The following is a 23,322-nucleotide window of genomic DNA, read 5'->3' on the forward strand; positions in this document are numbered from 1 at the left end:
TGACAAATTAAAAATATTAAACGTTAAAAGTACTTTCTTTTTTTAATTCTTTCTTTCATTTTCTTTCTTTCTTTATGGTTGATTCACTATAGTACACTATACTGACGATTTAACATCTTTATTTCACTTTTTGTCATTTCAACTTTTAAATGAACACAAGACAAACAATAGTATCTGGATTCTCTCGAAATATTTAACTTTCTCCATCAGCTGTTTATAATTTATTAGGCAACTTTGTTTTTTCGACGAACGCATGCAGGATTTTATTATTTGCTTCTCCCCGTGTGTTCCATTTGACTTCCCATAGGAAGGAGGAGGAACATCCTTCCTGGACAAACGCTCTTATTGGCTGGAGCCGAACCCTGGCGTCATCACGCACCGTTGCCAAACAATGGGCAGGAAAAAGCCACGTTGACGAAGTCGACGGTAGTCTGCGTTATTTTTCTGCCAGGAAACTGAAGGATTGTTTTTATTTTGAAGACAACGAAGCGACTCTTTGGAAGAAGCGCTTGACAGCAGCCATGTCATCGCCGCCCAAAGAGAAAACCGAGACCAGAGCTGGTCACCTTCCTGCTGGTAATGTTCATGAGCACTCTGCTGCTGCTTCTGCTGTTGTTTTTTTTGCAGGGAAGTCTAGTCAATCATTATACTAAATGGCACCTTTTTGATTCGGAAAATATTTCTTTTAAAAATTTATTTTTGCAGATTTTATGTATTGTTTGAGTTTTTTTTCTTAACGTGTATTATGTCATATACTTGTATGTAAGCAAATTACCATGAGACATTTGCTGGGCAAGAGTCACATGGTTGAGAGGTTATTTAGTCTCGTGCTCAGGGTTATGATGACACATTCCAAGTGTTTTAATGTAGTTTTTACTCTGGAAAGAGATTTAGGTAAAGTTGGTTTTATATTCACACATTCTCTTTGATTATCATTTCAGAAAAGTATACTTTGTTAACTCTAACTAGTGAAATCATATTAGCAGCCAATGACTATGAAAGTACAACATTGTTTATAGTCAAATAAATAGTGCTAATGTTGTTTTCTTACTTGCATGTAATTTCAAACCGAATATTCAAAGCACCATGGTAAACAATATAGAGAGCGTTGTCACTGAATGAATGTGCGAATATTTAACCAACTTTACCTCAGTTGGAAAGAGTTGTAACAAAATATCAAATGTAACTGATTTAATATGAAGAAAGTGCTTTTATATAATTATAATTTTTACCAAGCTTTATAGAAGACGCCCACTAAAATGTCATTCAAACTAACAATGAGTTGTCAGAATTGTCAGGCGTATTTATAACAAGAATTATTAAATGACTTCTTAAAAAGATGACAGTGCAGCCCCAATTACTAAAGTATTATATTATATATTATAATTAGTTCTTAATTAAATTAATAATATTACCTTAATCAGACATTTTATCCTAAATTTTGCAGATCATTTAAAATATAAGCTTAGAGTGATTCCTAATTCTTAAATATAATAAAATAAGTACATGTCAGTTAGTGTCTTTAGTTATTTTTCATGTAAATATAAATGTTGCTCTGAATGATGGTAAAAAATAATTACACACCTTTTTAATGTTAAAGTTGGCACTTGCATTTAGTATGATTTCTGTGAATATACAATAGGGCTGGGAAATTTGACCTAAAATCAAACTCTCGATTAATTGAGCATTTTAACTCTAATACAATTTATAACCAATGATTTTATTTATTTATTTTTTGCCCTCATAGTTCACTGACGAGTTTTGTACAGTAAATATGTTACATGTTACAAGTGTAAGATTTTTGAATGTAGGGTGCATTACTTGATTAAAATATTTTTGAAGTAAACACACTATCTACTATCTATGATTATTTATTAAACATCAATGCTGAACAACTGAATTAAAACACACATTTCCCAAAATGCGGCTCTCCGTGCCGCCCACCCTCGTCACTACTACCAAACCGACCAGTCACAAAGCTTGCTCTATGTGTCATTGTAAGCGTAGTATAATATCAGAATAATATAATAAGTATAAATCATAATATCATAAGTATAACTTAGTCTTAACAGAGCGGGGTCACTTGACTCCACAAACGGTAGGGAAAGTAATTGAAAAAATTGATCTGGAAAAATTAGATCGATTATAGTTTCTGAATGTTGATTTCGATTGCTTTTCGATGAATCGCTCAGCCTTAATATACAATCATCTTTGTCAGTTTAATTTGATGCAAACACTGAAGTGTTATGGAAAAATTTTCAGTTTTTGCTGACAAGTTGACAAAAATCTACTAGCAAAGTATTATTACATAAAAAAATAATATTTATTTATGGTATGCAGATATGTATGTTTATGAATGTGTCTAAATGTGCATAATTTATAATGGGGTATATGCACACAGACTTTTAACTTCAGCCAACCTGCCTTAGCGCTTCCGGTGAACTATCTTTCCGTGATAAAACTGCCATGTTTAAGGTCTTATTACTTTAAAAATCAGTAATCTTCACTGCCTGAGAGATATACGAAGTTAAGTGGGCCTCAGACCGAACAAGAAGCACTGCATTAAATTCCGTTTTACCCAATCATGTCCTCAAAATATGAACATTTATTTTACCCTAGTATTTTCAATGGAATTTCTGCGCTAGCCTGCTGATTCTGACGGTATTAGCAGTTACACTGTCTTTCATCTCGTTTTACGCTTGAATAACTAAATGAATGCTTAAGTCTATTTAACTGAATGTATTTTAATTACACTGCAACGTTGATACTGTGAAAGAAACCTTATGTAAATGAAAATAGTCACATTAAGCTTTTACGGAAGTTTATCATTGGCTAAAAAGCGCTTGCTGTGCACATACCTCATTGAAGAAGTAAAAGTTAAGAGTAAAGTTAAGTTTGTAAACATGGATTGAGGTTCGACAACAATTGCATTTAACAAAAATAGAATAAATTGATTTTGTGGCTAATGTGTCAAAAGAAATGCAAATAATAAAAGTTGTTGACTGTTTTTTTGTTGTGTACACATGTTCATGAGAGATGTGAAATGCACAGGGAATGTCCCTGCTAGAGCAGGATAAACTAATAGAAAATGTTTGCATGTTGCACTAGTCATTTGTTGCTAGCAGAAAATATATGTTAAAGATTATGTGACATGCTATATATTTTTTTTATACACTTATTTTTTTTCTTCATGTTGTAATTCACTTTGTCAGCATATCTGTCAGTGCAGTGTAAAGTTCACAAGAAATCAGATAATGACCTGTGTGTAATCTCCCTAAAAGTAGGCCAAGGGACAAAAGATAGCATAAGATTGCGCACTAAACGGCTGCTTGTGATTTATATGTCAGTATATAATGAAAGCAATCTCATTCACCACCAGTGTCGGAAGATAAACTGTTGTTTTTGTTGTCTTTTTGGCAGTGAAAGCAGGAGGCATGAGGATAGTTCAGAAGCACCAGTCTGCAAATGAGGTGCCAGACAAGAAGGATGACAAAGACAGTAAAGAATATGAGACTGTGATGTAAGTGTGCTGACCTTCACTTTTCTGCAGTATGCATTTCACTTCCAACTCTAAAATAAAGAGCTCATCTCTAACTCACGCCTCCGCATTGACACGCTGTTTCTTCTAGTAAAGCACATGGTGGACTTTATTTTTAGCATAGATTTATCAGAGTCATGATTGTGCTCTTTATTGATTTTTTTTATTTTTTTATTTATTGAAGTTTTGAAGAATATATGAGGAGAATCTAGACCTACGATTATGATAAAATATGAACTAGATCCTATAATGCTCGAGTTTGTAGCCTAAGCAATAACACATTTCAGTTTCATTTATCAAATTATAACTGTTTACTAACTGTTTACAGGTTTATACTTTTATGATTTAGTTTTTTGCACTAAACCAGCATGTTCAGAGCTCTTCGGATAAATATTGTCCGACCATAATGAGTCTCATTTTAAACTAACGATTGTTTATTGCATGGCTCTGTGGAAGTTTTTTTGTTTTGGTTGCCGAATTCTGCAGTTAGATACTTTGCATAATAACACTGAACTATTATTGACTGTCCAGTTTAGCTGTGTTAGTTTTATGTGGTGCATCGCTCTAGTCTTCTCGCATAATCAAAACATTTTAGCAGCATTGTGTACTAGGTTATTTTAGTGAATGAAAACTAAGACTAAAACTATTGATCAAAAACATTTTTGTTAACTGAAATAAAGTTAAAACTGAACAATAAATGGAGAACAAAAATAATTTAAACTAGTAACAGACACTGAAAACAAACAAATGACAAAAAAAATATAGTTTTCAGAATTAATAAGCACCAGTTGTGTGTCAGAAAATTTGACCTGTGGTTGTGGCGTTATTTCAATAGCTACATTTCCATCCAAAAATGTTAATTAACTTTATGCTCAACTGGATTACAGAATAAAAGATGTGTGAATAAAACAGCTTTTCCATCTAATGAGTCAAAGCAAACAAAATCGTCACTTGCTGATTAACTGGCGGCAAATATCAATAGTAATAACAGAATTTGCTGCGGTAGGAGAAGCTGCGTGAATCTTTTCTATATTTAATAAATGACTTGCGCCCCAGAAGACAATCCTGACACACAGTGAACGCACCGGGGCGTTTGAAGGCGTGAGACGCGGAGCACAGATGCTGTTGTTTCTGGAGGTCATTAATAATATAATAACACTAATACTGAAATGGTTGTGGTGTTTTAGAATGACCAAAACAACATTTCAGATGTTTTACAATGTGGTCAGCTGGCTGGTTTGTTCATTCACATACACTTTTATCATCACATGATCTCTTATAACAAAATCACATGACCTTTTTTAATGCGCATACTGAAATTTGTTCGGTAAAAGTGTTTCCATTGTAGTTTATGCGCATCTTTTCTCATCGAATAAAAAGTTTGTCCTACTCGGTTATGTGCATATGTTTATAAAAATAGGTGGATGGAAATGTAGCTAATGACAAGTGTACCAATAGATAAATCATATCAACATTCTCTAGGATAACTAATTTAACAGGAGGATCTTGAGAGCAAATGCACAAAAGGAAAAGAGAATACAAGGCACAAATTGTGAGTCCGCATCATCTGACTAAACGAGAGCAGACAGTTGTAATATATATTTGTGAGTACATATGAGTAGTGTATATTTCAGAATGTGAGAAGGTTTGTACAGAGGAAATCACTTATTACATAAATCTGCTCTCGCCTTGTTATACTGCGCTCACTACATTTGTCATTGAAATAAAGCCACATGTAGGTGTTTAGTGAAAAACCTGTGATGATGCTTTTACAACCGAACACATCAGTTAAGCACAAAAACATATTTTCCATATCAACATATAATGTTTAACAATATACAATGAAGTCTTAAGTTATTTATAGCCCTGGCGTATGACTATTTTCAGGCTTGACTGTATATTATCTTTAATAAGAAAAGGTTTGTCTGAGTTCTTCAGAAGTTTTACTTTTATTTATTTAAACTGCTTTTGTATGGTTTTCTGTTTGGTATCATTTCAAACAATTGTTTCGTTTATGGTTCATGTAAGCTAGAGAAACATTAAAGGGCACCCATGATGAAAATCTTCTTTTGTAAGCTGTTTGGACAGAGCTGTGTAAGGGTATAGTGTGTCCACAGTCATATTGAGGTGAAAGAAACACAAAAGTCTCTTTTTTTTTTATTATATATATATATATATATATATATATATATATATATATATATATATATATATTTCCTGACGTTAAAATAGGATCAAAATCTCTTTGATTTTGAGGCTCACCACAATTGATTGACAGCTGCATATTAACATGTCTCTGTAGTGACGCGTATAATCTTATCAAGACAGGACGTGCACAAAGCAACTGGGATTAAAAGGTCTGTTCATCTCTGTGTAATCATTAACAAATGTGATCAAGAATGCGTTTTACAAGTTTAAAACGTTTTTAAAACCGTGCATGTTTGTAATGAATTACAGCAATGTTTACTGTCTTTATCACCACAGCCATGTGTCTGTACAATTATAAAAGATGATTCAATCCCGGATTGTGGACGTTAAATCAGGTTTATTTTGTACATTAACATAACGAATATCCATACAGCAGTGGAAATGATCATGTATCCTGTCACATTTGCCGTGCAAAGTTAAAAATTGAAAATTACAAAGTTTTGAAAGGTATAATAAATAATCTGATGGGTGTTTTGAGCTGACGCTTTAGACACATTCTGGAGAAACAAGGCTTCTCTTAAATCTTTAAAGAGGGGTAAAATAGGTGCCCTTTAAACTTTGCTCTGGGGAACACTAGATGTGTTCAGTTAAGTCTGCTAAACAATAACTACTCAAACTAAAACTGAAACTAAATATATAAAAGCTAAACAGACATGTGTTCACAAAAAAAAAAAACTCAACTAAAACCATTAATGAAACATACTAAGACTACTCTGAAATTTACAGGTAATTTAAAAATAGTATCGAAATGAAAATAAATTGAGAAACATTAAACTAAAACAGCCTTGGTGTACAGTCAGCTACTTATTATTATTTTGTCCTTTGTCCACTTAAGCATTTCCTAGGCTTAATTTGCTAAATTATAATAAAACTAAAAATGTATACAAACACATTTAAACAATGTTCACTCATTCAGTTAGATTAAAATGTATGATACAGTCTTTCTTCTAAGTAACTAAATCAAACACTAACTGCAGGCTTTAGTAACACCAGTTAAAACGCAGTAAAGTCTTATTTCGAAATTGAGTCAGAGTTGCAAAACGCTTGATCATTGACACAGGTGTCCAAATTCCCATACGACTGTGGGCACACAGAGAGCTTTCTGCTAAAATGAGAAATGTTGTTCCTAGCTTGTACTCTCTGTGTTGGTTAGACAGCCCACACTAGTCCAGAATATTTAACATGATGATGCAGTCACTCTTAGTGGCCATCTGTCTCCTAATGAGTAAGAGCGAAGGTGAATATAGCAGCACACTGACATCTCCACACAACTTTCTGCATTGGTGAGCAGCACATGGCGGTCATTTTTGGTGGCAAGCTATGCATAGCAGTCTTGGGTGTGTCAGTAAGGAAGATATTGCAGCATACGGATATTACTTCATGTTCCTTTTTTTCATCGTGGTCAAGATTAAGCTAAATAGCTGTCTTTGTTAGTTTTAAGCTTAGTGCGTAAGTCCAGTGAAAAAGTTTGTCTTTCTCGCTTGTGTTCAAGCTGACCTGTTTTGAGCACCACTGAGGATTTGGTTGCCAGTTCTGGCTTTTTGGCTTTGTTAGAAATCCCCGTTCACCACAGTACCTGATAAATAATCGGCCAACCAGTTTTACTTTGTCAACATTCAGCCCTTATCAGCTCACTCAACCTGCTGCAGGAAATCTTACAGGCTGTATTATATCTGAGGCTTTCCTTCATAAACATGGCACACGTCTGCAAGTGGTCATTTCAGAGAAGAGGCCGAAATGTGGTTTTAGTGGCCAAGAAGTGCACCATGATGTTAGAATGTGATCCGTCCACCCACATTATAAGGTTTCACTTTTTCCTTTACCACTGGCAAGCCACGAGGAAACACGCCATTTTCCTGTGAAGTTGCTTTGTGTTTTGAAGTTCAAAGGTTGTTTTAGTTGTTGGCATTGAGGTTTTTTTATTTATTTATTTTTATTATTATTATTATTTTTGGCTGTTTGGTATTTGATCATTCAATCTTTTTTTTAGTTTAGTTATAGACCAATCATTTGCAATTTACAAGGAGCAAATCTGATATTTTTCTTAAATTTATATTAAAGAAATGTTAACAGTATAATAGACAATATAATATATTAACAATATAATAGAATTAACACTTTTTTTAGATGAAAACTAATCAAAGGGGATTAAAATGTCATCTTTCATGTGTATGTACTTTTTAATTGTAATTATTTTATTTATTTGTAATAATTGTAAATATTTTTGAATTTAATGAAAAGACAACTTAAATTAAATGTATCCAATTGCCTAGAGTTTTTTTGCAGTAGTGTAAGGTAACAAATTATAATAACTCGAACTGTAATTGAGTAGCTTTTCCTCAGGAATTATAATTTGCTAAGTAGCTGTAAAAAAGTATACTTTCCCTTGAGTACATTTTTAGTGCTGTATCGATATTTTTACTTCACTATTTTCCTTCAACCTTCAGTCTCTACTTTTTCTTTCTTGACTATGGTGATTGGCTAAAGTAGAAAAATCAGTCCTGCAATTCCTGTCCAATCAAATCCCACATAGATTGTAAATTGCATCATACTGAACCGCCTGAAGACATGGGCGCTTGATAAATGCAGCAAACCTTTTGGATCCATTAAAAATGTCCAAGAGGATGTCCAAAATCTTTACACGCAATGACCCAAAGACTTTTTATAGACTGCTTGTCACTGATGAGAAAATGAAGGATTTAGACTGTATGATGACTGAAATCACCAAGCAGCCTTAAACGATCACTAAATGGAACGAATGAAGAATGGAAGGATGGGCCGAATAAGGGAAGGACTGAACAAAGAAAGGAATTCCCAAATTGATGAAGAAAGGATTCAAGGAAGGAAGGAAGGAAGGAAGGAACAAAAGAGCAAATGAATGAATGAATGAACAAAGGACCTACTGAAGGACAAAACAAAACTGAATGAACAAATGAGTGAATAAGTGAAGGGAGGAACGAAGGAAGGAACAAATGAATGAAGAAGCAAACAAACAAATGAATGAAGGAAGGACAGAACAAACAATGGAAGGAACATTGGAAGGAACGAACAAATATAGGAAGATGCCTACAGAATGTTACGTTTACACATCCCTGCACAAACTGCATGTAAACGCATCAACTTTTCACAGTGTAATACTCACTACTTTTGAGTAATTTCAAAAGGGATACTTTTTTACTCATTATGACTAATATTTACAACAAATACTTTTTTTAAGTAATGGACCTTTTACTTAAGTATGATTTTTCAGTACTCTTACCTTCATTGTTTGTTTGCAGTTACTAGATTCACTGCCATTACACGAATAACAAATTTTACAAAGCTTTCATTCTCAAACTCAAAATTGTAACTTGTAAACTACAAATCTGCTCAGACTTGTACAGAGTACAGCAGAATCAACTGGAAACACTTAAAATAATAAGCAATAAACTTTTTTGTCATCATATTTAATAATATTTATAGTTACCTCTGGTTAACCCCTTAGCATTTCTGTAAGACTAGTCTCTTAATAATACAAGAACATTCTGTCAAAAAAGCCACAAGCCAGTGTTATGTAGCTAGCACAGAATTCAGTAACTAAATTATTTCTTGGAAAGTAAACTGCAAGTATATTAATGACATTTCACAAAAAGGCTGGTGCTTATTATATTGTGGTTTTGTGTATTGATTAAATCAAATTACACAGATTTATTTTGGTATTATTAGAGAATTGCATGATAGTTCTGAGAACACCAACTGCTCAATATTAGAGTTAATATTACCAGCCTAATTAAAGTAGAAATGTAAAATTATTGTAGCCTAATTTTAGAAGGTATTCAAATTACATTTGCCATCTTGGATATCCTGTCTCCACCTTATTACTAGTGTATGCATGTGGGCGATGCACATGCATAATGATCAAAATAATAATCGGCAAATGTGAGTCATTACACAAAGCGCTGCCATAAAAGACATCTGACAAGCATTCAGTTAGTCAAAAGAAGAAAAAAAAAACCAAAGCCAAAATCATGTGCCAGACATGGACAAATACAATGGTGGCAGAAAGAAGCTGAACAACAGAGAGAGGCTGAAACAAAATCCTTCAAGATTAATCCTCAGAAAGTGCTATTAAATTGAATTTAGACCTCTGTGACTGTGCTGGATCATCTACTAAATATTAGCATTTAGAATCCATAAATTAATGCCTAGTCATTTAGCTTCTTTTAAATTGTTGTTGCCATAGATACATTCTGACAGTTAGAATCAGTTATTAGCCTCATTTAAAAAAGAACACCTTACAAGAAGTCACTTACAATCCTCTCATCCTGTGATCATCTGTAGAAGCATTGTCTGTAAGTTTATTATCTGTTTGTATTTATATTCTATCTCAGATGTTATTGTTATGTACATAGATTACTATAGCTCATTTTATGTACATCTTTTACATAGTTTCACTCTGTTTCAACATACTCAATGTGGCATGGAATAAAGCAGCATTCTCCCACAATCTCACGTGTTGGAAAGAGTTTATCTGTCTGTCTAACTTTGGGAAGAGAGACACCGGAGTGAGGGCAGAACAGTGACCTTGTCTCAACTGATTTTAGTTTCAGAAAGCCAGAATGAGGGAAATGGGAATAGCTGTGCAAGTCCAGTGAAACAAGATCTGGTGTAAGGAGCCAAAACTGAACAATAGACAGAAGTAATGGTTATCTGAGGGATTTTTCCACCAGGTGGTAACATTCATTTTCAGTGGTCAGCCAAGCCACATTATGGCTTTGGTACGTGCATTAAAATCCACCTCTTATGATAACTTGTGCTCAGATTTAATCGAGACTCTTTTTTTTTGTCTCACTCCATATCACTTTTGCAGGAGAACTCGGTGTGACAGAGGTATTGCTCTCGAATGAACAAAACCCCATTACATTGGTGATGGTTGAGGAGTTTAAAAGGATATGGATGGCAGTGAAAGTGGTTGAAAGTTTACAAGCTCAAAACATGTTAAATCCTATTTACCCTTATATTTTGTGATCATTTAAACAAAAAAATGCATGTGCCTCAGAAAAAAAAACTTTGTTTTCTCATTGATAAGTGGCACATGAAGTTATCTTTCCCTTGTTTTGTTATTTCTGATCTCTGAGGCCTGCTGCACAAAACGAGCTGAACAAACTGGGTTGCAGAATAAGTTTAGGTTGACAAAACCAAACAAATCCAACCTGGTTAAGTGGTGTCCGAACACTACTCCAGATTTAACCCATACCATTAGTGAATAACTCTTGACCAAATGCAGATGAAAGAGTGATGTGCAGCAAAACAGCCAATCATATGAGTGATTGAAAATAAAGTGATGTCATTTAAGAAATACAATGAATTTAAATGCCTTTTACAAGGCAGAACAAAACACTGCAGCAAAATACTATCAAGGCATTAGATTGAAGAAAATATTGTTATATCAGAGTTAATAAATCCACTGATTTTAATAATGTAAGTTCATAAACAGCGCAAAAGACAGTAATTTTAAAAGCTTTACATTTAGTCATTTAGCAGACGCTTTTATCCAAAGCGACTTACAAATGAGGACAAGGAAGCAATTTACACAACTATAAGAGCAGCAGTGAATAAGTGCTATAGACAAGTTTCAGCTTTATATATTAAAGAAAATTTATATCTGCATGTTTATATTTAAAGGCATTTATTAATGTCAATTAACAGTTCAAAACTATTTTGTTAATAATATATATATATATATATATATATATATATATATATATATATATATATATTTATTTATTTATTTATTTATTTATTTATTATTAACAAAAGATACAATTTTGGTATCAATTCTTTGTGTTAAAAGTAATTTGGAGTTAAAAATAAGACTGGAAGTTGCTTAATTACATCAGATAAAATATCATTGTACCCAGAGCAGTTTAGCCACTTAGCGCAAGTTGTCGTTGTGACAACCCGATAAAAGCCAACAAAACTTCTTAAGCTAGAAAAGTCAGAGTTTGCTCAAACTAAACACGAACATATCTAGGTTAAAACCCTACTGGCTTTGTGCAACAGGTCTCAGGTCTGCTTTGGGCAGTGAATATTCTGGCAACATCTTTAGCTTTTGCATCTGCTAGCCTTTCTGAAATTGCCTTCCCTTTCTTTTAATATCAGGTGCAGATATGTCCTTACACTCTGTTTCTTATATCTGGTTTGGTTTTGTTTGGTTAAAACTAGTTCTCAACTAACATAATTCATTCACAAAGCTCTCATACACACCTGTAAACAAAGTCCCAGTGTTTTCAATTAGATCAGAGTGAAATCTTATGCTTTCCATGCCACAGATCAGATCATCACATCTTTCTGGTCAGTTCTAGAGTGAGAACTTCCATCTCAGAATTGAGTGTGGATGATTGAAATGTGGCTTCCCTGTATTTTATTTTTTTTTTTATCATAGAAATTAATGCCTTTTTAAGTGTCTGGGTGCTGAATGTTCCAGACATGCACACCATGTCTTGCTCGCTCTCTCTCCCTCCCTCTTCACTTTGCTAGCAGAGAGATGGCCTGTAAGCAGGTGGCTTCTGATGAAAAAATTGCACATTTGTCGCAGCAAGTCAAGTGGCACTGTCTGGGGACCACCTGTCAAATGTAATTTGGTCTTCTTAGATAGATCGGAGGCCAAAATGGAATGGCTCTGAGACACTAATGTGATGTGCTATGCTGGTGAGCTCACTCATGATGCAGGAGCCTCCACCATCTTCCCTGTCTTTACTCAGAACGCTGTTTCAACCTGCTATTAACAAGCATTTTCCTTGATCAGATCACTGGTCATATAAGATGCATCAACTTTTCCATCTGTTATTAGTGTTAAGATGGCCACATTTGTACAGATTTCATCAAAACCCTTCTTTCATAGTTTCACACTCTTTACTTTCACAAGAGCACTTGTATGTGCTTTTTAATGTAAATGCTTTCTAAATATGTGATGTTATTGCATTTTTTTAATTATTTATTTAAACGTACTTTTTGTAAAAAAAAAAATGTAGTACTGTTCAAAAGTTTAGATAGGAAAGATTTGTGTTTTTGAAAGAAGTCTATTATGTTCATAGATGCTGTATTTGATCATAAATTAATTAAAATAGCAAAGTATTATTTCAGTTTAAACTGACAGTTTTCTGTTTTACTGTATTTAGAAATTTCATTTGTTCTAGCTACAATTTCAGAGTCCTCAGAAATCATAATATGTACATTTGGCAAATTCTGACATGAAGTTCCTTTTATTCAACCAGCAAGTTTTGTTTGTTTGTTTGTTTGTTTGTTTGTTTTTTGACCGGAAATGAATGATGAATAAGAGGCATCATTGTGGAAAAAAAGTTCTTTCAGTAAAAATATGTCTTTAGGTAACTTTAAGTCATAATGTAAACCTTGTAATCTTGATAATTGATTTTATAAAAACTATATTAAATAAAATGTATTTATTAATATATTATAATTGGTCTGCGTCAATAACCTAGTACAGGGGTCAAAAACTGCCGGCCGACAGGCCATTTACGGCCCGCCCTCCTCTCTCTGCCCTACCACAACAACCACTGATCTATTTCAGCAGCAGATGTGACTTGATAAACGTGCTGATTTGCATTATCACTGGTGACAGGTAATGCTTGAAATATAAACGTCATGTCTGTTATCTTAAGATGCATCAACTATGTCAGGTTTCCACTTTTTTTTTCTTGTGCTTGAATGTTAAAACTTCCCTCCTATGAATTGTCAATCACCCCTGACCTAGTAGTTTGTGCTTCAACATATCGCACTGAGGTGCTCGTGGTCACCCAAGTTCGATTCCCAGCTCAGGGTCATTTGCTGATCCTTCCCCTCTTTCTCCCCATGCATTCCTATCTGCAGTTCACTGTCCTATAAAAAATAAAGGTTAAAAATAATTATATACGATATATTATAATATGAATCATATTTATTACTTATCATTTTAATTAATTATTTAGCATTTGAACATTTTTTTGCACTTAAATGTATCATTGCTAAATAGAAGTATTATCCGTAGGTGAACCTACAATGGTCTCACAGTTCGATTCGGTTACAATTGTCATGTCATCGATTAGGGTCAATTCGATATCTTTCCATACACAATTTTAGATTTTACTTCAGCACAAGAATTCTTGTATTAAAAGTGTCATTTTAAATACATTTTATATGTATTTGTAATACAATCTTGTCCTTTTAATACAAGCAGTCAGATATATGAACTGTACCTTTACCTCCTCAAAGAAAACACTCTGCATCAAGCAAAACTCATGGACATACACAGAACAACACGATCGTTTAAAGCAAATAAACAAACGTGAATATTATACCGCTTGCTTTCTGAGCATCGAGCGAGTTGTTAAACGCCTATGATTGGTCATGCGCTCCACAGAAAGGGCTGATAAACGGACGCGGCGATTACAGCTGATCAACGATAGATGCGGTGGAGAAAACTCGCTCCGCAGGCACGCTCATGTCTAGATCTACAAGTATCGCTATAACAGCCAAGAAGAGAGGAAACATCACGCCAGCAGGTCAAAGGGCCACAGTGAGAGAGAAAAAGAGAAATGGAGTTAACTTTAATTTTCTCCATAGCAGTGAAATAGGGGCTTCTGCAGTACTTCGGTCTCAGTGAAAGACTGTCCAGCAAACACACGCTGTGAATTGTGCAGAGTATCTGTGTTTAAATTACTCGCGCTCGCCTCCTTTTCCATAGTATTCTACCACAACATAGCGCATATGAGATAAAAGACGTCAGTACACAATAACCGGTTAGGACAGATACAAGTCGGTATCTATTCTGTAATACACCGAAGAAACAATACATTTTGACACCCCTAATTAACAGAACCCCAGCTTTTAAGCAGTAGTTTAAATAATGCAATCATAAATGCAATTATAAATACTTTTTTGCACATGTAGTTTTTGTGGCATTCACTATTTTATTTTTTGCTTGTTTTCGTTGACCTAATTATCCAGAGCAATAGGAAATCTCAGTATGTTGACACTTGAGATTTTGTGAACTGTTTGCACGAGGCAGTAATATAGTGTTTGTAAAACATGCAGTGTGACTGCTAGTGGCTGGCAGGCAGATTCAGGCCATTAGCTGAGCCCAGGAGCAGAAGCTCACAGACCGACTCGCAACTATTTTCACATACTGCAGTCAATTTCTGCCCACTTTACAGTAACTTCATCCTCTGCGCTTGGAGGGGGAGACCACATCACATTTCAGGCCCTGCTAAAGCACGTTCAGCTGTGGATGAAGCGCTGCTGAATATGGGTACGAGATGCTGACTTTTAATAAACCAACACAATAGAAGGAAAATAGAAATTGACAGTTTGATGACAATTATTTCCACGCCCGTCTCCCTCTCTCCTCTGTTTAGCCAAGTGTGCTGACGCTATTGGAATAATGGGGTCTTGGTGTGTTGTTTCAGTTAATCTTTTTAAATTTGCCTCACTGCTGTTGTCAGAAAGATTTCTCTATTGCTATATGTTATCTCATTACCTCAGAAGTTACTTTTCAAATGTTCCGCCTGCCATTCAAATGCACATGAAGCTGCACAACTCAAGTCCAAATCTGACTTTTCCATTGGTTTTGAGGGAAAAGATTGTGCATTATCTAAATATCTGCTAGATGCTACTTAAGGGGTTATGATTGTAAGTTAGATTTTAGGTAACCACACACATTTATGGCAATGATCTTTTTTTAATATTATTTCTTCAAGGTGCACTTATTCTTTAATAAAAAAAAAAAAAAAGCAAAAGAATTAAATTATTTGTTACCTTAATTATAGGGATATCCAGATCCGATCATGCGGGTGTTACCTCCGATCAGGACTAGAATATAATAATATAATATATATTCATTCATTAATTTTCTTTTTGGCTTAGTCCCTTTATTAATCTGGGGTCGCCACAGCGGAATGAACTGCCAATTTATCCAGCATATGTTTTACACAACGGATGCGGAATGACTGGGAAAACAGCATCGTGTGTGGCCTGACATCTACTTTGCTGCCATTTAACCAATAGCGTCTCTGCAACAAATTGAACATGGAAACGGCTTGAAGCAGAAAACACGAGTATGTCTGTGGCCTGGAGGTATTATATGACGACAACATTACCATTGCCAACATTGTGAGATATGTAAACTTGCCATTGCAAGAGGTGGAAAGGAAAAGGCTGCATTTAACACAACAAATCTGATAAGACACCTCAAAACAAACGTAGAACCTCGATTTGAAATGCCGTCTCTCCACCAGTTCACTGAGAAAGCTCTGACAGCCCTTTAAGATTTCTGACAAACTACTTGTCCTGTTATAAGATGTACCCCATGTTTTGTTCACCACAGATATATGGAGTTCATCCGTATCTCCCTTGTCTCAACTAAGCCTTTATGTAATATAGAAGTATAGGATCGTGTATCGGTAGATACTTAAAATCAAATGACTCTGACTCTGAGGACAAAAAACCTGATCACAACATCCCTGCTTAATTATTTATAACATGATCTGAATGAAGAAAAGAAAGTTAAATACAGTAACAGATGTAGGTCTATCACAGTATCTACCATTTGTTGTATGATCTATTGCACCAAAATATATTGCGATAAACGATATTATTGTCATTATAATGACTGTTTTATGTCACTCACTATTATATAATGCCAGAATGAAAATATAAAATCCTCACAATGCAAGTAGAGTAAAAGTTTAGAAACAAAAGATGTTTTTGAAAGGATTCTATTATGTTCAGATGCTACATTTGATCATAAAGTAGTTAAACTAGTAAAGTATTATTAAAGTTTAAACTGACTGTTTTCTGTTTTACTGTATTTGAAAATGTAATTTGTTTCTCTGATTGCAAAGCTACAATTTTGGAGTCCTCGGAAAGTAATATGTATATTCAAGCTCAAGAATCTACCCATACTGTTGTGATATTATACACACAGTCAAGCACAATAGTGTTTATACTCTCGGCAACTTTTGACCTAAACTTGACACAGGAAAGGACACAGGCTTCTTTCAAAATGTGCAAGAGGCATTATTGTGGGGAAAAATATTTCTTTAGGTAACTTTAAAATTTCCCAGGGATATAATTAATTTGGGGCTTGGCTGTATATATTTAATAGCTTCAAGATTTCAAGAAATAAAGCAATCAAGATTTTAATATCATTAATAAAATAAAATAATTGTATTGTTTTAGTTTACAGTACAATAGTTTTATTAGAGTATATGTCTTGTTGCGTAACATTTTTGTGTTTTTTGCAGTGTCACATTTATGCAATATAATCTTCATCTTGTAATGTTTAATAATCACGTTACATCACGTATAACAATTACTGTTTTCTGGCCCTAAAATTAAGACCTCATAAAAATGATAATTACAACTTTTTTTTTTTTATACCATTCAAGATACTTAACTTAATTTGAAGCTTTTTAAGGACCCTCGGGTGCTTATTACGCTCACATGTGTCTTTTTAAATGCAGAATTACAAGAATGTACATTTATAGTATAAGAAAAACCTCAGGGGTTGTTCTCATTACACAAGCCTTCTTGTATGATTTTAATGAATAGATACTGACACTGTTTTACCCATACATCTGTTCATTTTAGAGGGGAAGGGCTGTTTAATCAGATAATAGTAATTATAGCAAGCCATTCATCAGAGCTGTATTGTGTCGTATCATGACCACCTGTGTGTGTGTGTGGTCTCTTGAACCCATCATCAGGCCACACTGAAAGCTCAGCAGAACAGAAACGCCTCAAATTAACAAAATCTTGCTTGGATCCACCTCATGCATTCGTTTGTTCAATATTATGGTTTATTTGATTATAGTTTCAGCTACAACATGAGTGTAGCACTCTGAGAGCTATTTTACACATTGCTCTATACTATTAGTGCAAAATCTTTGCGAATCATAATTTTCTTTAGATTTTTTGCATAATACCATCCAATTAAATTGGGTCCATATGGTTGTTTTACCCACTGAAATTAAATTGATAAATGTTAGAAGCAATAATAGCAGTAATAGTAATATATACATATATAAAAGTATAATAATAATAAATAATGTAGTAGCTGGTTATTATTATTATTATTATTATTATTATTATTATTATTACATTACCATATAAAAGTAACAATGAGAGAGAGAGAGAGAGAGAGAGAGAGAGAGAGAGTGTGAGTGTGTGTGTGTTTTTATTTATATATATATATATATATATATATATATATATATATATATATATATATATATATATATATATATATATATATATTTCAACACACACTTATGTAAATGTTTATTATTTGTAAACGTTATAAATAAATTGAATGTAAATTATGTGTAAATGTTTATTATAACAACAGCAAAATTAAAAGAAATATTATTATAGGTAATGCTGTACCATAAAATATATATTTATAATGTATTGTATTATGCAAATATTAATAATAATAATAATAGCGTACAATATTCTTAAATATCTGTAGTTACTTTTATACTTTATCTATAAACATTATTATTATTATTATTATTATATTACAATTCTATATATTTTATTATAATTTAATTAGAAATGTCGCTTTATGCAGTATCTATGTAAAATTGTATTATTGTTATTGTTATTATTATTATTATTATTATTATTATTATTATTATTATTATACATTTTTAAAAATTGTTTTTACAATTTTTTTTTTTTAGATTTAAATTTTTATTTAATTCATTATTTAATTCAAAATAAAACTAATACAAAAGTAATTTAAGGAAAAATAATAAAATGCTGTATTTAAGAAGTTTTTATTCTGTTAATGTCAAAGAGCAGGAAGCTTCTGGTCCAGTCTGATTTTGCTTCGTTTGCAGTGTTCAGCTCCAGACAAGAGATTTCTGCTGTTTTCTCCTGATTTAGCTCATCGGTAAATAAAAGCTATGCCATGTGGTTGCCATGACAACAGGTGGTTTCGCACGTCTGTGCCAACTTGTTAATTGCAGCAGTTGTCTATTGGCTTGTGAAGCTGCGCTTGTAAAATAACTTACAGATTCACTGTTACTCTCTACCAGAGGGCTTCCTTCTGACAAACCGCTGTCACACATTATATATGCAGGAGTAGGGGGTTCTGCATTACATTAATGCATTCTCATTTCCAAGAAAATACCTGAGTGACTTTTTCTAAAAAGTTATTTATTTTTTTTGTTGTTCCCATTTATTCACTGACATCTCTCCTGTCCTGTAGTTTTACTCACTTCACGTTTCACTTTTGATGAAAAAGGGCTTTACACTTTTAAAAAATGTAAATGTTTATATATTTATTACTATAAAAAGCAAGCCCAGCCCAGATGGATAAAAGAGTAACACAACACATTTAGTTACTTTTTTTTTTTTTTTAAAGCAATGCAAGATTGTAACATATTACTTTTAATTGAACATAGAATGAAAACATGAGTGATTTCAGTTCCTCTATCAGTGTAAGTGTAACACTTGATCAGAACATATGGACAAACAATAATGTTTATTACTGAAATTATAAATAATACAAAAATAGATGTTTCATGCTATTTTTTTATTTAACTTTAATTTAACAAAATACGTTTAATTATTTCACAACATTTGAGATGATGCTATATTTTTGATCAAATGAAAGCAGTTTTGCTAAGCTTAGGATCTGAAGAAACATTTACAGGGTGTCTGCAAGGATTTAAAAAGTCTTACAAGGTCTTGAATTTCCAAAACGTAATTTTAGCCTTTAAAAAGTTTTAAATTCACTGAAATTTTGCCTTATAAGTCTTAAAGCACTTTAATCAGGTCTTAATTTTCCTTTGTCCATGTAAAGCTATCCAACTGGCCCGACACCCATCCAATAAAACTTAACAAAACTCCATTTACTGCTATATTTACCAATATGGTCTAATTATCATCTTACAAAAATATTCGTTTAAAAGTTTTCTGTGTATTTATAGACCATACGTGGTGAGGAGGACACCGACCTGGACAGACTGTTGTAAATACATTTAGATTATTATACTTTACTAAGTTTATCTACGATTTCTTTAGTTTTTTTTTATATGTATACAACTAGGGTTTGCTTGTTTTACACGTTATTTGAAATATGTGGCTAAAAATAACTAATAAGAATTTTTCATGGGCCAAGCAAACATGTTTTCCGGTGCCATTAGAAAATATCATTAATGTTTAGCCCTGTAGAAGTCTGACATTTCATTTCATAATGGTCTTAAAAAGGACTTAGTCTTCAATTTGAGTTTGTAAAACCTGCAGAAACCCTTAATTAGTTGAAATAAGAATAATTTTAATTTGATTTCTATGAATTATTCAGTTTATTTCTATTAATTATTTACAACTTTGACCAGTAGTGTATGTACTATTTGTTGTTGTTATAAAATATTAATACTGTTGAAAAAAAGTGAAACCAATTAGCAACATTGACACTATCAGCTTGTGGTTTTAATGGATTTTTGATTTCTAAAGCTTAGTTGATGTCTTATTTTGCTTTATTCTCTAGCAATCTAGCTATATATGTATATAACATTTAGTTTAAGAAAGCTGATTTAATTCAATCTCTTTGTAACAAGAACGTTCTTCCTCACTTTTGACTCACATTCATACCAGGAGGAGCTCGGCATTTTAAGATGAACAATATTTCAAAGAGCCATTGATCTCGATATTTACCGAGATGCGTTTCAGTATGTGATTTTATTATTATTTTTTTTTTCATCAATGATTTTTACCTGAATAAGACTCTTTTATTCTGACTCCAGTGCTTCCAGCATCTCTGGCCTGGTTTGATCGTTTTAACCCAAGCTCACTGCTGCCACCCTCAGGTGTGGATTGGCATCGCTAAGAGAGCACTATGAGTTTAACGTGCTACTTATTAACATTTTTACATACCATAACTCTTAATTGGTGCACAACGCTCAAAGTATTCCACTTAATAATCATAATAAACATGCCAGCACATAAACATTTGACCTGACTGACTTTATTGAAGACAAAACGATAGAGAGCATCTGTTATCTTCCATTCGTCGTACGGTAAACAAGCTATAACTCTTCAGAAAAATAATCCTGTTTGCTCCTTTCTTTAAAAAATAATAATAATAATTTGGATTACGACTTTTAATAACTCTGCTTTTGATCCCAAAGTCTCAGATTTTCTTGAAAGGGGGCTTTATGAGATTCATGAAATTTTAAATGAGTGTCTGTTTAATCGGAGTTTATACAGCGCTCTCTTTTAAACGATAGGATGTGATGAAGCAGCTTGTGCAGAACTGTTATGCCTCAAAGGAAGATTATCCCTTCAGCAAGACTCTCTCTCTCTCTTCTTCACTGTCTTTGGAGTTTTTTTGCCTCCTCACAGGAAGATGAAAGCCACAAACGTCTGACATCTTCTTCATTTCACAGCCAAAGCTTCTCACAATGCCTTCATTTATGTTCAGTCTTAAAGTCCCCCTGAAATCAATATTAATGTTTTTGGGGTGTTAATATAAATATGTTAGTCTTAAGGTGATCTATAAGCTGGTGTGTTTTAAACTGTAACACAATTCACATTTAGAAGATATAAGCCTTCAAATCTTTGATTTCTCACTTATGAGAATAATAAGAATCAACCGTTTATATGACATCACAAAACTTTGCATCAGATCTTCTGACCAATCAAATGCATTCTTGTATCTGAAGCATCCACTCTTTGAGACACGGATGAATTGATCACTTATGGCTTATTTCTAGATGGGACATGCTACCAGAAACGTACATTATCATTACATAAAAAGTATTTCATCACAATTTCTGAAATGGACTGATAGTTGGTTTCTGTAAGGAATATGTCATTCATTTGTTTTTCAAAAATGTTTTTCTTTATTAAAAACACATTCTTTATTCTACAAATGTACAACCCTTGTCATTGTCCTTGTCCTCAGCCCAAATGAACCTACAGCTTTAATAGTTTTGTTATGCTAAAAACTGTTATTTAGAAAAAAAACTTCAGAAATAGCTAGTTTAAGTTGTTGTCATTTACATCAATGGATTAAAAAACATTAGAAATTATAAATAAATTCCACAAATAAATACTATTTTATTTTTGTCCCCATGTTTCTGTCAATCATGTCACATTTATAATAAATTTAACATAAAATGCGTGCAACACAACTTTAAGGCGCTTTTTTTTTTGTGAAAATGTACATTTCTTAAATTCGGTTTCTTACAGTACAATATGCATTTGTTTACATAGTTTTTATTCCAAAATAGCAAACTATAGCTGACCATATGCCATGCTTTTTATAAGGGTAGTAGCACATCGCAACTGTATGAATGCATCGATACTCACTGTAGAACACTGATTGGTTTACAGAGAATCATCACTTGTGCAACAACAACTCGGGAATTGCCATTTATAAAAACAGCCATCTATTTAAACAAAACAAAATAATAGTACAATCTCAAACAAAGCTTGTTGTCATTTGGTGACATGCTAAGAAGCAAGAACATGATCTGCTGTATGTCCTCCATTGTTTTTTACAAAGCCATTCACATGTTGTGTCTAAAAACATCTGGAAACCGTAAGCTATGTTCACATCTATAGTAGTACACTCTGTGTAGTACTCTGCGCATGTGAAAAAACAAACGACTTGAATGGCAGCTAAACTAGGATCTTGTTAAAACACAGCACAAACCATGTCATATTCCATTATTTTCAAGCTACGTATATTTGTATCACACTTCAACAGAACCATATTTTTGCGATCCATATTTTCACTTCTAGGCATCATGTTATGAGTCATTATGGTAGGGCTGGGCGATTTGGTGATTTGCACTTGATTACGATTAATGAATGGCTATTTTATTTTTTATTTTATTTTTTTACTTCACTAAGAGGTTTTGTACCGTAAATATGCTCACATATTACAAGTGAGATTTTAAAATAATTGTAGGAAACACGCACACTATCTACTATCTATGATTATTTATTGAACATTAACGTTTAACATCTGAAATTAAAACCCAAATTGCCTGAAAGCCAACAGTAACTATTTTTTTTCCTCATAAAATAAAAATATAAATAACTTGAACTTTAGAAAACAAAATAAATAATTTTCAATGTTTTTCATATTAAAAGTAGAAAATAAGCAGCATCTCTTCTAAATGTAGTGCAAAGTAAGGCTCAAGAATGGATTAATCGGATTAATCTTAACCAGAGATCAAATGCAAAGTGGCCACAGATGTCAGCCTTAACAGACCGGTGTCATGTGACTCATGGTAGGGAAAGTAATTGAAAAAAATAGATTGATTATAGGTTCTGAATGTCGATTTTGATTACTTTTTGATTAATCACCCAGCCCTACATTATGTGTTATAATGTGGTAAATGTCATACTATCATTGATGGTACCTTTACGCTATCGGCACAAAGTGTTGTTTAGTAAAGGCTGGTTTATACTTTTGCGTCGAGTGATCGCCGTGACCCGCCGTTTGTGTTGCTCTGCAATAAAACTTCCGAAATGCTAGCTGGCAGCGGGTTTTTATGTTCCTCAGTGTCCAGTTTCTTTGC

The 23,322-nt window shown here is 33.2% G+C and overlaps 1 protein-coding gene across 1 annotated transcript in view; it reads left to right on the top strand.

Annotated features, from left to right (window-relative positions):
* Positions 1-379: 379 nt before the first annotated feature.
* Positions 380-23,322, top strand: part of dap (death-associated protein) — a 38,064-nt gene continuing 15,121 nt past the window's right edge. Inside the window, exons 1-2 of the mRNA XM_056450934.1 lie at positions 380-576; positions 3,421-3,520. Coding sequence (XP_056306909.1) covers positions 522-576; positions 3,421-3,520 — 155 coding nt within the window. The 5' untranslated portion in view covers positions 380-521. The remainder of the gene's footprint in view (positions 577-3,420; positions 3,521-23,322) is intronic.

The sequence above is a fragment of the Danio aesculapii genome, chromosome 24 (genome assembly GCF_903798145.1).
Source record: "Danio aesculapii chromosome 24, fDanAes4.1, whole genome shotgun sequence".
Taxonomy (NCBI): Eukaryota; Metazoa; Chordata; class Actinopteri; order Cypriniformes; family Danionidae; genus Danio; species Danio aesculapii.